We start from the raw sequence: 14,790 nt of genomic DNA, 5'->3' as shown, positions 1-14,790 counted from the left end.
GGTTTGCCAACTGTTTTTTGTAATTGGTTATCCAGTTTTCTCTGATTGCTCATTGAGGGTGATGGTAGATGGCTCTCTTATTTCTAACTTTTCCACTAATGCTGGTGTTCCCCAAGGTTCAGTACTTTCCCCCACTCTTTTCCTTTTGTATATTAATGACCTTCTTCCATTGACTGGAAATCCTATCCATAGTTTTGCCGATATTAGCATATTGCATTCTTCTTTCCATTTTGAGAAACCTTGTCCTGCTCAATCAACTTCAACTTCTCGAAAATCTGCTACCAATTCCTTAAATTCCGATCTCCAGGCAATTCTCCAGTGGGGCAAAGACAACTTAGTTGATTTCAATCCTTCTAAAACTCAGTCTTGTCTTATATCTCACAAAAAGGATTCTTCTGCTCCTTTGCTTATTTTTTGTGACATTCTGGTTTCTAGGCAAAATGATATATCTCTTTTGGGGATTACCCTGACTTCTAATCTCTCTTGGCACAAGCACATTACAAATATTGCTTCTTCTGCATCTAAAATACTTGGTTTTCTCTTTCGCTCTCGGCATTACTTTTCGCTCTCGGCATTACCCTACCATGGAATATTGTTCACACATCTGGGGCGATACCCCCAAAGCCTTTCTCAGGCTTCTAGATTCTGTTCAGAAGAGGGAAGTTAGGTTAATTAATGACTCCTCTCTCTAAAAGAATCTCTCCACTCTGTCTCATAGACGTAGTGTTTCTGCTGCATGCCTTTTCTACAGATACTTCCATGGGAACTTTTCTTCTGAATCGGCTTTATAATTCCCGCTCTCTCTCTCTCTTTCAAAGCAGTCTGAACACATGCAGTCACCAGTCAACATCCATTTACTGTCCAAATTCAAACTCACAGAACCAACTTTTCATCTTCTTCATTTAACTGCCGTTTTCTGGAACAACTTTCCTTCATACGTATTTCATGAAAATTACAGTCTACAGAAGTTAAAGTCTAAGGTCAACAAATATCTTCTTTCATCTTCTCAACCTGCAACCCAAGCATAATACTAAGTACTATAGGTTCTAATACCTCTCATCTTTGGGATTTTCGTTAAAAAAAAAAAAAAAAAAAAAAAAAAAATCACAAATTAATGCACAATGCAATGCCAACTTTGTAGTGATTCTGTAATAAGTGATTTATTATTCCACGGAAATTAATTTATTATTCCAGATTTCATAAGTTTACATGATAGACCATTCACAAATTATGAATGGTCCATGACGTCAGTGATCGTCAAACATGGTATAGTTTGTAATAATAAATGTTTTACTCGTTGCTGTAGATTTATTTTATTTTATTATTTTTTTTTACTATTCTTTGCATTTTGTTACAATTTGACAGAACAATTTGTAATTTTACTATTCTGATGTCAGTAATTTTTTTTATTAAAAATTTGTTGCTGGATCATTTACAGATCAGAAAAAGATATATGAATTTGCACTAATCACTCATAACTCTTTAACTTCCTTTATTTGAAACTTTCATGATCAATGGCTCAAAGAAGCTAAATATAAAAACTGACTGCAAATTAGATGGTAATTATTTAAAAATGTTTTTGTAAATATTGTAAATGCATGCAGACAGCCAAATTAAGTGATACTGAAATTGCATAATAACCTTTTTGGTTTCTTGGGTAATTTTCTAAGAAATCCACAAGATGAGTTAAGAAAACATGCTGCAGATTTAGAAATCGCACTTTCAGATGCCAAAATCATTGAGGGCAATGAATTGGTTAAATCTGTGAAGGTGGCAGATATTGATGGCCATATGCTAGTGGAGAAAATGGAAGCACTGAAACCAATTCTTCCATAATCATGCTTCGAAAATCTTTTAAAATTTCTCGCAACTAATGAAAGAGCCACTGGATTTCCGAATTTATTCATACCACTAAGAATATTTTTAACAATTCTAGTGACTGCAGCATCAGGAGAAAAAAGCTTTTCCCCATTAAAGTTAATAAAAACATCTCAGTTCAATGATGTTTTTTATTATCATCTCAGTTCAAAGACTCAACAGCCTTGCAATTTTATCCATTGAAAGAGACAAGAAATTTAAATTTTGAGAAAGTTTTGAAAGTTTTGCCAATAAAAGGGCAAGAAAAATATGCTTCTAATTAGTTTTGTATATATTATTAAAATTTCTGGTCATTTGTTAATAAATTGGAATAATATAAAAAAATAAAGAATTATTAATAGATTTAGCCTTTCATTTTTTCGTTATTTCAAAATATTGAGGGGTTAATATTGAATATTTCAAGGGGCCCTGCCAGCATGCTCCAATTGGACCCTGCATTTGGTAAGGCCAGCAATGTGTCAGCAAGTGGAAATATACCATTAACATTCAGCTTACTCAATCCATTCAAGGCTTTAAACACCTCAATCAGATCTCCTCACAACTGCCCAGTCTCGAGAGACTGCAATTTTCAGAACTGAAGTCTTTCTACATTAGAGCATCCTTTTGTTCCCTTCATCAATCTGGTTGCCCTTTTCTGCACCCATTCCAGAAGATCTACATCTTTTCTAAAGTGAGGCCTCAAGATGTGGCCTAACCATTGCCTTATACAAAGAAATGGTGACCTCGTTATCCCTGCTAGCAAAGTTTCTGTATATCATTGGCAAAACCACATGAGATGTCCTGGCAGCATCTCTGAACTGCTCAGAGAATTATGTCTAACTGCACAATTACCCACAGATCTTTCTCATCCTCCACTACCCTGAGTGCAGTACTACACAGTTGATAAGTTACTCTGGAGTTACTACTACCCATATGCAGTAGTTTGCATTTGTCACTGCCAAACTTCAACTGCCATTTCTCAGCACATTGAACAAATTTTCCAAGATCTTTTTGCAGTAGCTCACCCTGTTTACTATTGTTAACCGCCCTGACAACCTTTGTATCATCTGCAAACATAGACATTAAGCCTGATATACTTTCATCAATATCACTGATAAATACTGTTGTTGTTATTTGGTTTTTTTAGGAGCATTAGCAACTAAGGCCATATTGCTCCAGGATATGCGGTGGTCATTCCCTGACCTTTCTGCATCCTCCGTATTTGGTGGTGACGGGCTCGAACCCCGGTCTAATCAAGAAGCGTGTGCTACGCACTGCTGCTCCTTCCCACCTGGCTACGGAGGCGCCGATAAATACTGAAAACGACAATGGGCCCAACACCAAACCCTGAGGAACTCCACTAAATAACATTAGTCCACGAAGAGAAGTGCCCATTGATAACTACTGTCTTCTTCCACTTAACCATCCCTTTATCCATAGCAGTAACTTGCCCTTATTGCCACATTGCTCCAGTTTGTAGAAGAATAAGAGAAATTTAACACAATATGATACATAGAACACCTCTATATGCTACTCCAGAAATTAAAATGAATATAACATTAACGCAAAATGATTACAGTAAAAAATAATAAATTTAAAATAATTAAAAAACAATAAAAAAATCAATTGAACACAATTAAAAAACACTTAAAAAATTAAAAGTTTAATGCAAATTTTGAAAAACTAGTTTTCCTTCCTGAAGATGGCAGATCTTTTCAACCGTATGTCGTGTTACAGGAATCCATTTCTGTAATCATGACATACGGTCGAAAAATTCTGTCAGCTTCAGGAAGGAAAACAGTTTTTCAAAATTTGCATTAAAATTCTTTTAATTTAATTAATTAAGTGTTTCTTAATTGTTTTCAATTTATTTTTTACTGTAATCATTTTGCATTAATCTTATATTCGTTTTAATTTCTGGAGAGTAGCATACAGAGGTGTTTTCTTATTATATTGAGGTAAATTTCCTCTTATTTTTCTACAAATACTGAAATCAATGTAGAACGTATTTAGCATTACAGCTCTGGTTTATACTATAAAAAATATTGCTCAGTTTGTAAAGCAGTCTTTTATGTGCAACAGCATCAAAAGCCTTCCTGAAATCCAAGTATATGATGTAAAATTATTTTTTGCATCCAGTTCTTTGCTTACTTTATCATAGTAAGCTATCAGATCGGGTAGACAAAACAGTTGACAAATCCATATTGTAATTGCAGTATAATTACATATGCCTGTCCAAATGGTACTGCATTACTTCTTTAACCAGCAATTCCAATATTTTTTCTGGAGCAGACATTAAGCTAACAAGTAGCTAATTACTCATGTCACTTTTTTGATCTTTATAAAGTGGGGTATAAATTTGCCCTTCTCCAGTCCATAGGGACCTCCCCTGAATCCAAGGATGCTCTAATAATTATGGCTAAGGGTTTGCTTACCTCCTTTGCTGCCTCCCTTAATATAATTGATAGAGTCCATCTCTACCCCAGGTTCCTTTTTTTGTCCATTCTCAACAATTTCTCCTCCACTTTTCTTTCAGTTATCACAAAATCATTTAATTCCTCATTAGACTTTGATGAACTGCTGGCATTCCCTTCCTTAAAGAATTCCTCATGTGTGAATGTTGATGCAAATACGTATTCAATTTGTCCACAACCTGTGCAGGGTTATCGAAAGTTAACACATAGGCATCAAGTGGTTCAACCAATGTGATTCAATCCCTTCCTACTACTGTTAATATAAGCACAGAAGTCTGTTTTTTTCTTTGCCAGAGATTTCTCATAATTTGCCTTAGCTTGCCTAACCTCCTTTGTGACTTGATTACACACTAGTAAGACTTTTGTGGATTTATTGGATGATTGTTTCTGTAGCAGCATGTTCGAGAGACAACCAGAGAGGGTAATACTCTTGATCTGGTTATCAACAGTAATCATTCGTGTATTAAGAATTTGCAGAGAAAGGAACCACTAGGTGGCAGTGATCACAGTGTACTAATGTGGGATTTACATAAAGATATAATTACCATCAAGGATAAAGGAAAGGGTTTTTGCTTCCGTAAAGGTGAGTACAGTGGTCTCAGACAGTTTTTAAATTCTGTACAGTGGGATCAACTGACGATATTACCAACAGTAAATTCTAAATGGGAAGCATTCAAGGAATTAATCGTGGAAGCTACTAAAAGTTTCATATCTATTAAGAAATATTGTTCAAGGTTTAGGCCTAAATGGCTATCAAATGAACTAATTGAGACTCGTGACAGAGAAGAAAAATGCATGGGATGCATATAAATTACCAAGCGACTCAGAAGCCTATGGCAGATATAAGTAGTCTGTAATCAGCTCACAAAGGAGGTTAGGCAGGCGAAGGCAGATTACGAGAAATCTTTGGCAAAGGATGCTAAGAAAAACAGCAAGGATTTCTTTACTTATATAAACTCTGAAAGGAAGGGGATGAATCTGATTGGTCCACTTAATATCAATGGTTCGACTGTTGATGATCCTGCTCAGATAGCAAACAAACAATGAGTATTTTGCATCTACATTCACACATGAGGAGTTAAGGTTTGAAAATGGCAGAAGGTTATCAAATTGTAGCAGGGTGCTTAATGATTTTGTAATAACTGAGAGCAAAGTGGAGGAGAAATTGTTGAAGTTAAACATAAAGGCACCTGGGGTGGATGGGATCTATCCAGTTATATTAAAGGAGGTGGCAAAGCAACTAGGCAAACCCTTAGCCATAATTATGAGCATCCTTGGACACAGGGGAGGTCCTCATGGACTGGAGATGTGCAAATGTATCCCCAATTCACAAAGCGGGATCGAAGGGTGACACAAGTAATTACAGACCAGTTAGTTTAACTTCTTTCCGGGTAAAATAATGGAGTCACTGGTTAAAGATGCATTTCAGGATCATCTAGACAACACTGCAGCAATAATTCAGACATAGCATGGGTTTGTTAAGAGAAAGTCTTGTCTGACAAATTTGATAGGATATTATGATGTGGTTACAAAGGAACTGGAAGCAAAAAATAATTTTGATATCATATACTTGGATTTCAGGGAAGCTTTTGACACTGTTGCGCATGGAAGACTACTGTACAAATTGGGGTAGAATGGTATTAAGGGTAAGTTCCTACAATGGATAAAAGGATGGTTAAATGGGAGAAGACAGAGGGTGGTAATCAATGGGTGCTGCTCTTCATGGACTAATGTTATTAGTGGAGTCCAACAGGGTTCGGTGTTGGGTCCACTGTTGTTTTATATATTTATCAATGATATTGATGAAGATATATCAGGCTTACTGTCGAAGTTTGCAGATGATACAAAGGTTGGCAGGGTTGTTAATGACAGTAATGGCAGTGTGCTACTGCCACAGGATCTAAAAAATTTGGGCAGATGTGCTGAGAAGTGGCAACTCAAGTTTGTAACCTCGACAAATGCAAAGTACTGCATATGGGTAGAGGTAACCCCAGAGAAACGTACCAACTGTGTGGTACTACACTTAAGGTGGTAGAAAATGAAAAAGACCTGGGAAGTAATTGTGCAGTCAGATATGAAGTTTTCTGAGCAATGCAGACAGGCTGCCAGGGCAGGTCATGGGGTTTTGTCAATGATATATAGGAATTTTGCTAGCAGGGAAAAGGAGGTGATTGTCCCTCTGTTTAAGGCAATGGTCAGGCCACACCTTGAGTACTGCATACAGGTCTGGAGGCCTCATTTTAGGAAGGATATAGATTTGCTTGAGCGTGTACAGAGAAGGGCAACAAGATTGGTGAGGGGAATGAAGGGATTCTCTTACCAAGAGAGGTTTAAGTTCTGCAAATTGCAGTGGGTGGAGACTAGGCACAGGCGCGGTGATCTGATTGAGATGTATAAGTCCTTGAATGGGTTGAGCACGCTGAATTCTGATGGGATCCTTCCACTTGTTCAGATTACGAACCTAAGGGGGCATAAATTCAAATTAAGAAAAGACACATGTAGAATAGATGTGCGAAAATTTGCCTTTAGCCAGCGGGTGGTTAATTGCTGGAACAAACTTCCATCTGTCATTGTGGAAGTTGATAGGTTATATAAATTTAAGGAAGAACTGGACAGGCATTTGGAGGGAATGCTGTGTGTTTTTTTTTTTTTTTTGTTGTTTTTTTGGGCTAATGCTGCATAAGCTCATACACTTGCTTTCTTGCATCAAGTGCCATTAATACTACTACTACTTGTGATAACCAAATCACAAGTATTGATTCCTCTTGTTGCCTCTCTAAGAGGAAGCAATACTCAAATAATAGTCTCGATTTCTGTCTAGATGGTCTCTGCAGAGACCATCTAGACAGGAATGCAATTATACTGCACTCATATAATGGATTTTTAAAGAGTAATTTTGTCTGACCAATCTGATTGAATACTATGATGCAGTAACAAATGAAATGAATGTAAAAAATTATTTTGATATCATATACTTGGATTTTAGTAAACTTTTGATACTGCTGTGTATAAAAGACAGCTGTACAAATTGGAGCAGTGTGGTATTAAGGGAAAGTAATTGCTATGGATAAAGGCATGGTTGATTTTGAGAAGTCAGAGTGGTTTTCAATGGAGACCACTCTTCATAGACTAATGCTATTAATATATGAAGCAATAAACCCTATGGAGTCCCATAGGGTTTGTTGCTGGGCCCATCATTGTTTTCTGTATATATTTATGAGGATTATCAGGCTTAAGAAAGGCCTGTTCTGCAAATTGCAGCATCTGGAGGTTCGGTACCTGCAAAGTGGTCTGATCGAGGTGTTTAATGCTTTGAATGGCTTGAGCAAACTCAATGCTGATGGGATTCTTCCTCTTGCTCAGACTATATACATGAGGGGGCATAAATTCAAATTGAAGAATGGTTGCAGGCAGATGTGTGGAAAAAAAAGGTAAAGTGCAGCCATTATCAACCCACTGCAGGATGGAAGCCTCCTCAACAATTCATGCTGAGGGAAATGGACCATAATCTGCCACGCTGGTCCAGTGCGGGTTGGCAGATCGACAGTATTCAGCAGTCAGGGGCTTGAATCCCGGTCTACTCAAGGAGCGTGTGCTACTGCACTCCCGCTCCTGACCACTCGGCTACGGAGGCGAAAGTTTGTCCTCAACCAACGGATGGTTGATTGCTGGAACAAGCTTTCATCCGTTGTTGTGGAACTGGATAGTTTTAAATAGTTTGTCCAGTTCTTCCTTTTAAATTCAAGGAAGAAGTAGACAAACTATTGGTGGGGATGGACAGGTGAAATGGGATTTTTTTTTTTTTTTTATTGCTGATGCTGTATAAGCTTGCTTTCTTGCCACTATTAATAGTAATGTCAATAAACTAGACCGCAAAATCTTTATCAAAACTAAATGCCTCTAAGACGTTTTAATAATCAGTTAATAGTGTACACTACTATGAGGGGATATCAAAAAGTTCATACCCTGACCTAGATAAAACATCAGTAGGAAGATGCCGTTTTAATATAAATTGTCTACATATTCAATAACTTACATGTAAAATTTCAGTCCTATAGGTGATCATGCACCAGAGGTGGAGCCCAGAATCTGAGGAAGGATGCTATGGTTGACAAAGTGGAGTATCGAGCAGTGATCAAGTTCCTGCACTTGCAGGGCAAGAAAGCTCAGAAAATTGACAAAGAAATGAAAGCTGTGTATGGGCAGAATTGTCTATCCTATGACACTGCAAAAAAGGGGAAACGGGAGTTCCAGTGTGGCTGTACAAGTGTCTTTGATGAGCCAAGAGAAGGAAGATAAACATCCACAGACAGAGAGATGGTTGCAAAGGTTGAGAAGATGGTGCTGTATGGCAGACTTGTGACAATTCATTTCATCACAAATGCAGTAGGAATTTGTTATGGGTCTGCCCACAGCATTTTACATGGCCATCTGCACATGTCTAAGGCAGAATGGGTTCCAAGATTGCTGATGCCTTTGTAAAAGCAATGTCAAATGCAATGTTCTCGCCAACTGTTAAATTGGTGCTACTGCAGTACCTACTATTCTCCTGAACTAGCACTGTCAGATTTCTTGTTTTGAGAAATGAAGAAACCATTGTGTGGATGCCCTCTGATTCGTCTCAGGAAGTCATCAGTGAAGTAGAATCTTGGTTCATGCAAAAAGCACAGACTATTATGATCAAGGCATTAAAACCGATCCATAGATGGAAGAAATGTGTTACAGTACATGGAGAGTACATAGAAAATGTTTAAAGTTCCTGTGAAGTTACCTTTTTAGGGCTATTATTTCTACGTAAGTGTACGAACTTTTTGATATCCCCTCATACTTTCATTTTCTCTCTTTCTCTCTCTTTAAAATCTTTGAGGCACCAGATCCTTCATTAACAAAGCACATGATGCAAGAAAGCAAGCTTATATAGCATCAGCCAAAATTAAAAAAAAAAAAAAAAACACCCCTTATTTCACCTATCAAACCCGCTGGCTAAAGGCAAACTTCCGCACATCTCTCCTACAACTGGCTTTCCTCAATTTGAATTTATGCCCTTTCAGGTGATTATTCTGAGCAAGAGGAAGAAACCCATCAGCATTGAACATGCTAAAACCATTCAAGGCTCTATACACCTCACTCAGATCACCTCACAGGTGCCTAGTCTCCAGACACTGCAATTTGCAAAACTTAAGCCTTTCTTCATAAGAGCAACCTTTGTTCCATTCACTAATCTTGTTGCCCTTCTCTGTACTCATTCTACCAGCTCTACATCCTTAAAATGAGGCCTCCAGACCTGTATACAGTACTCAAGGTGTGGCCTGACCATTGCCTTACACAAGGGAATAATCACCTCCTTATCCCTGCTAGAAAAATTCCTGTACATCATTGACAAGACACCATGAACTACTCTTGCAGACTATCTGCACTGCTCAGGAAACTTCATATCTGCCTGCACAATTACCCCCAGGTCCTTTTCATTCTCTACCACTGTTAGTATAGCACCACACAGTTGATACATTACTCTGGGTTACTGCTACCCATATGCAGTACTTTACATTTGTCAATGTTAAACTTCAGTTGCCACCTCTCAGCCCATCTGCTCAACTTTTCTAAATCCTGTTGCAGCAACATACTGTCATTAGTGTTATTAACAACCCTGCTGACCTTTGTATCATCTGAAAAACTTGAATATTAAGCCTGATATACCGTCAATGTCATTAATAAATACAGAAAATGACAATTTGCCCCAACACTGAACCCTGGGGTACTCCACTAACAACATTAGTCCACGAAGAGCAGTGTCCATTGATTAGCACTATGTCTTCTTCCACTCAACCATCCCTTTATCCATAGCAGCAATTTGCCTCCAATGCCACACTGCTCCAATTTGTGCAGAAGTCTTCCATGTGCAATCCATGAGTCAACCTAAAATTAGTATCATTGTTTTAAACTGAATAGCATCACCAAAAATGGATGAAACCACTATTCATTTAAAACTCAAGGAAATGCCATGGGCTGTTTCGAGACTTAATGGTCTCTTGTCAGAAGGCAGGTGGGTCTCTATTAACACTTATGTCAAATGGTAAATAATGCATATTATCTAAATGAGCAGTCAAGCAGGGCAGGTAAGCACATAACAAAACTTATCTTTATTTTGTCCATAATATAACATTATATATAAATATTTTATGCTCCTAACTAGGGTTGGCTCTCAGCAGTAAAGGAATAAAGGTTGTAAGTTTATATTTCAATTCAACCATTAAAATAATTATATAATCTTATGCAGTGTGTTCCAGCTGTTTTTACAGTGGTACCTTGAGCCTCATAGATATCACTTGAGAAACCACAGTGTCCTCAAGACAAAACAAAATACAGTGACTCATACTATAATCAATAAATGTCTTTCACTCTTTTGCTACTTATAAAATATCCTTATAATTGTTAGAGAAGAACAGAAAAAATAATTTTTCAAATCAAGCTCTCCTATCTGAAAATTAAAAAAAAAAAGTTAAAATATATTTTATTTGTTTATTAAATTCTGCAGTTTAACATGCAATTTTCTTGATTCATTTACAGCAAAAACTGTGCTTTTTTTTACCTGATTTTGCCAGAGTTTTTTGCTTTCTGTATGCTTCTTATCTTGCAGTATTTTAAATTGCCTTTCCAAGAATTTTTTTTCATCTTCAAGGTTAATAACAACTTTTTCTATATCCTGTGATTTTTCTAATTTCTCCTGTAGCATTGAATTTTGCATCTCAAGTTGGCTCATAGAAAGTGCTTGATTTCTACATACTGTATCTAAATCAGCCAAGTGTGATTTAGAAGCAGACAAACACTGGCATAAGCGAGTTACCTAATACAGAAACAAATATGATGAGACAACTGTATGGTAATTATGTTAATTAGAATTAAAAAATTGTTTAAGTATTATATTAAATGTAATTTGCCAACAGAAGAAACAAAGGATTTGAATTTCTCATCACTATTTCCTTATTTAGGAACAAAACAATTTTACAGTAGGGCATAGCTTCACAAAGCATTGAGCAAGCTAAGTTTGCTACTAAGTGCGTCTCAATCTCATATTGTGGTGTCCTTCCTCACAGGTTGCTTCAGTATTGCACCACACTTTAAATAAAAAGCAGTGCTTTGATGGAGAAGCACACTGCAATTTATTTAAATGGCAAGTCATTTTTCCACACCCACATTTCGAATAGTGATTAGCATAATCTAATGATTAATAATCAATTCTATGGAAAAAAATTAATCAATCATGAAATCTAGAACAATAATACACACATATACAGGGTGTCTCAAAAATATTGATACAAACATTTAGGGGAGGTAGGTAACATCTAAAGAAAGGTGAATCGCATAAGAACCCATAACCGGAAATGTCACCATAAATTGGTACATGGGGCTGTTCATCAGTTCGCGCAAAGAGGGAAAATTTCTGTTTTACTCATTCAAGCAGTAGTCACCGCACAAAGAGCACGCATCGATATACGAACTGTGAGCTGGCAGTCATGCACCTAATGTATGGATTAGCAGAGGGCAATGGGCGAGCAGCTCGACAAATTTATGGAGAACGCTTCCCAGACAGATATGCACCGGACCACTGTTTGTTTGTGCGTGTGCATCAAAATTTGTGCGATTATGGGTCATTTAGAGGTAACAGGAGTAGTGCAGGAAGACGACGTTCGATGCAAACTCCTGCCATGAAAGAAAGTGTGTGGAATGCCGTCCAGAATAATCCTAATACCAGCACACATGCCATTGCCTCTGCTTTAAGAGTGTCTCATTGCAGTGTACAGCGTGTCTGGCATGACGATTCCTTACACCCCTTTCATCTCCAAAGGGTTCAGTTACTGCTCCCCCAAGATCATCCTGCACGTGTGGCTCTTGCGCAGTGGATTCTCCAAGAAAATGTTCAAGACTTGAATTTTCCAGCCTATGTTTTGGTTACGAATGAGGCTTATTTCACTCGGGAAGGCTTATTCAATCAGCATTTAGTGTGGGCTCACAACAAACCACACGGTGTGCATCCCCATGTGGCACAACATCGCTTCGCAATAAATGTGTGGGCAGGTATGGTCAGTGACTGCTTAGTCAGCCCATACATTAGCATTAGTAGAGGCATATGATGCAAGAAAGCAAGCTTATTCACTATCAGCCAAAAAAAAAAAAAAAACAAAAAAAAAAAAAAAAAAAACAACCACTACTCCCATTTCACCCCTCCGTTCGTTCGAAATACCTGTCCAGCTGAGCCTTAAATTTATTTAGGCTATCAACTTCAACAACAAGCGATGGGAGTCTATTCCACAAACCAACTGCCCGCTGGCTAAAGGCAAATTTCCGCACATCTATCCGACATCCGTCCTTCCTCAATTTGAATTTATGCCCTCTCAGGTGATTATTCTGAGCAAGAGGAAGAATCCCATCGGCATTGAGCATGCTCAAGCCATTCAAAGCCTTATACACCTCTATCAGATCACCTCGCCGATGCCTAGTCTCCAGGCTCTGTAAATTGCAAAACTTAAGCCTTTCTTCGTAACAGCAACCCTTTGTTCCATTCACTAATCTTGTTGCCCTTCTCTGTACTCGTTCGAGCAGCTCTACATCCTTCTTGAAATGAGGCCTCCAGACCTGTATACAGTACTCAAGGTGTGGCCTGACCAATGCCTTATACAAGGGAATAATCACATCCTTATCCCTGCTAGAAAAATTCCTGTATATCATTGACAAGACACCATGAGCTACTCTTGCAGCTCGTCTGCACTGCTCAGAGAACTTCATATCTGCCTGCACAATTACCCCCAGGTCCTTTTCATTCTCTACCACTGTCAGCGTAGTACCACAGAGTTGATACGTTGATCTGGGGTTACTGTTTCCCATAGGTAGTACTTTACATTTGTCAATGTTAAACTTCATTTGCCACCTCTCAGCCCATCTGCTCAACCTTTCCAGATCCTGTTGCAGCAGCATAGTATCAGTAGGGTCCTTAACAACCCTGCCAACCTTGGTATCATCTGCAAACTTGGACATTAAGCCTGATACACCATCATCAATATCATTTATAAATACAGAAAACAACAATGGACCCCACACTGAACCCTGAGGAACTCCACTAATAACATTAGTCCACGTTGAGCAGTGTCCATTGATTACCACTCTCTGTCTTCTGCCACTCAACCATCCCCTTATCCATAGCAGCAATTTGCCTCCAATGCCACACTGCTCCAATTTGTGCAGCAGACTTCCATGCGCAACAGTATCAAAAGCCTTTCTAAGATCCAAATATATAATATCAAAGTTATTCCCTGCATCCAGTTCTTTTGTGACTACATCATAGTATCCAATCAAATTGGTCAGACAAGACCTGCCCTTAACAAAACCATGCTGTGTCTGAGCTATAACTGAATTCTTGTCCAGATGATCCTGCAGTGCTTCTTTAACCAGTGCCTCCATTAATTTTCCTGGAACCGAAGTTAAACTAACAGGTCTATAATTACTTGTGTCAGCCTTTGATCCTCCTTTGTGAATTGGGGTTACATTTGCACATCTCCAGTCCATGGGTACCTCCCCTGAGTCCAAAGAAGCTCTCATAATTATGGCTAGGGGTTTGCTTACTTCCTTTGCTGCCTCCTTTAATATAACTGGATAGATCCCACCCACCCCTGGTGCCTTTTTTATGTTTATCCTCAGCAATTTCTCCTCCACTTTCCTCTCAGTTATTAGAATATAATCTAGCTCACTGCCAATGTTTACTTCACCTACGACATTCTCCTTCCTGAATAACTCCTCATGTGTGAATGTAGATGCAAAATACTCGTTTAGATTGTTAGCCACCTGAGCAGGATCCTCACTGTTGAACCATCAACATCCAGTGGACCAATCTGATTCATCCCTTTCCTTCTTGAGTTTAAATAGGTAAAGAACTCTTTTCTGTTTTTCTTTGCGTCCTTTGCCAAGGATTTCTCATAATCTGCCTTTGCCTGCCTAATCTCCTTTGTGACTTGGTTACAGACCAACTTATATCTATCATAGGCTTCCATGTCACCCATTAATTTGTATGTATCCCATGCATTTTTCTTCTCTGCCATATGTCTCATTAGTTCATCTGACAACCATTTAGGCCTGAACCTTGAACAATATTTCTTGGTTGGTATGTAAAGCTTGGTAGCTTCCAAGATTAGTTCCTTGAATGCTTCCCATTTTGAATTTGCTGTTGGTAACATCATCAGTTGGTCCCACTGTATAGAATTTAAATACTGTCTCAGACCATCATAGTCACCTTTACGAAAGCAAAAACCCTTCCCTTTGCCTCTGATGGTAGTTACCTCCTTGAGTAAATCCCACATCAGCACACTGTGATCACTGCCACCCAGTGGTTCCTTTATCTGCAGATTCCTAATGCATGAAGAATCACTACTGATAATCAGATCAAGAGTATTACTCCCTCTAGTTGCCT

General features: G+C 38.2%; 1 protein-coding gene across 4 annotated transcripts in view; it reads right to left on the bottom strand.

The window, feature by feature from the left end:
* Window positions 1–14,790, bottom strand: part of LOC150078211 (uncharacterized) — a 446,657-nt gene that overhangs the window by 72,509 nt on the left and 359,358 nt on the right. For all 4 annotated transcript variants that reach the window (XM_090385062.1, XM_090385063.1, XM_090385064.1 and 1 more), the window contains one exon: window positions 10,921–11,175. In XM_090385062.1, the coding sequence (XP_090241188.1) occupies window positions 10,921–11,175 (255 nt within the window). The remainder of the gene's footprint in view (window positions 1–10,920; window positions 11,176–14,790) is intronic.

Source organism: Mastigoproctus giganteus, chromosome 11 (assembly GCF_048544385.1).
Source record: "Mastigoproctus giganteus isolate SK-2022 chromosome 11, ASM4854438v1, whole genome shotgun sequence".
Classification (NCBI taxonomy): domain Eukaryota; kingdom Metazoa; phylum Arthropoda; class Arachnida; order Uropygi; family Thelyphonidae; genus Mastigoproctus; species Mastigoproctus giganteus.
This window is presented reverse-complemented; position numbering and strand designations above follow the sequence as displayed.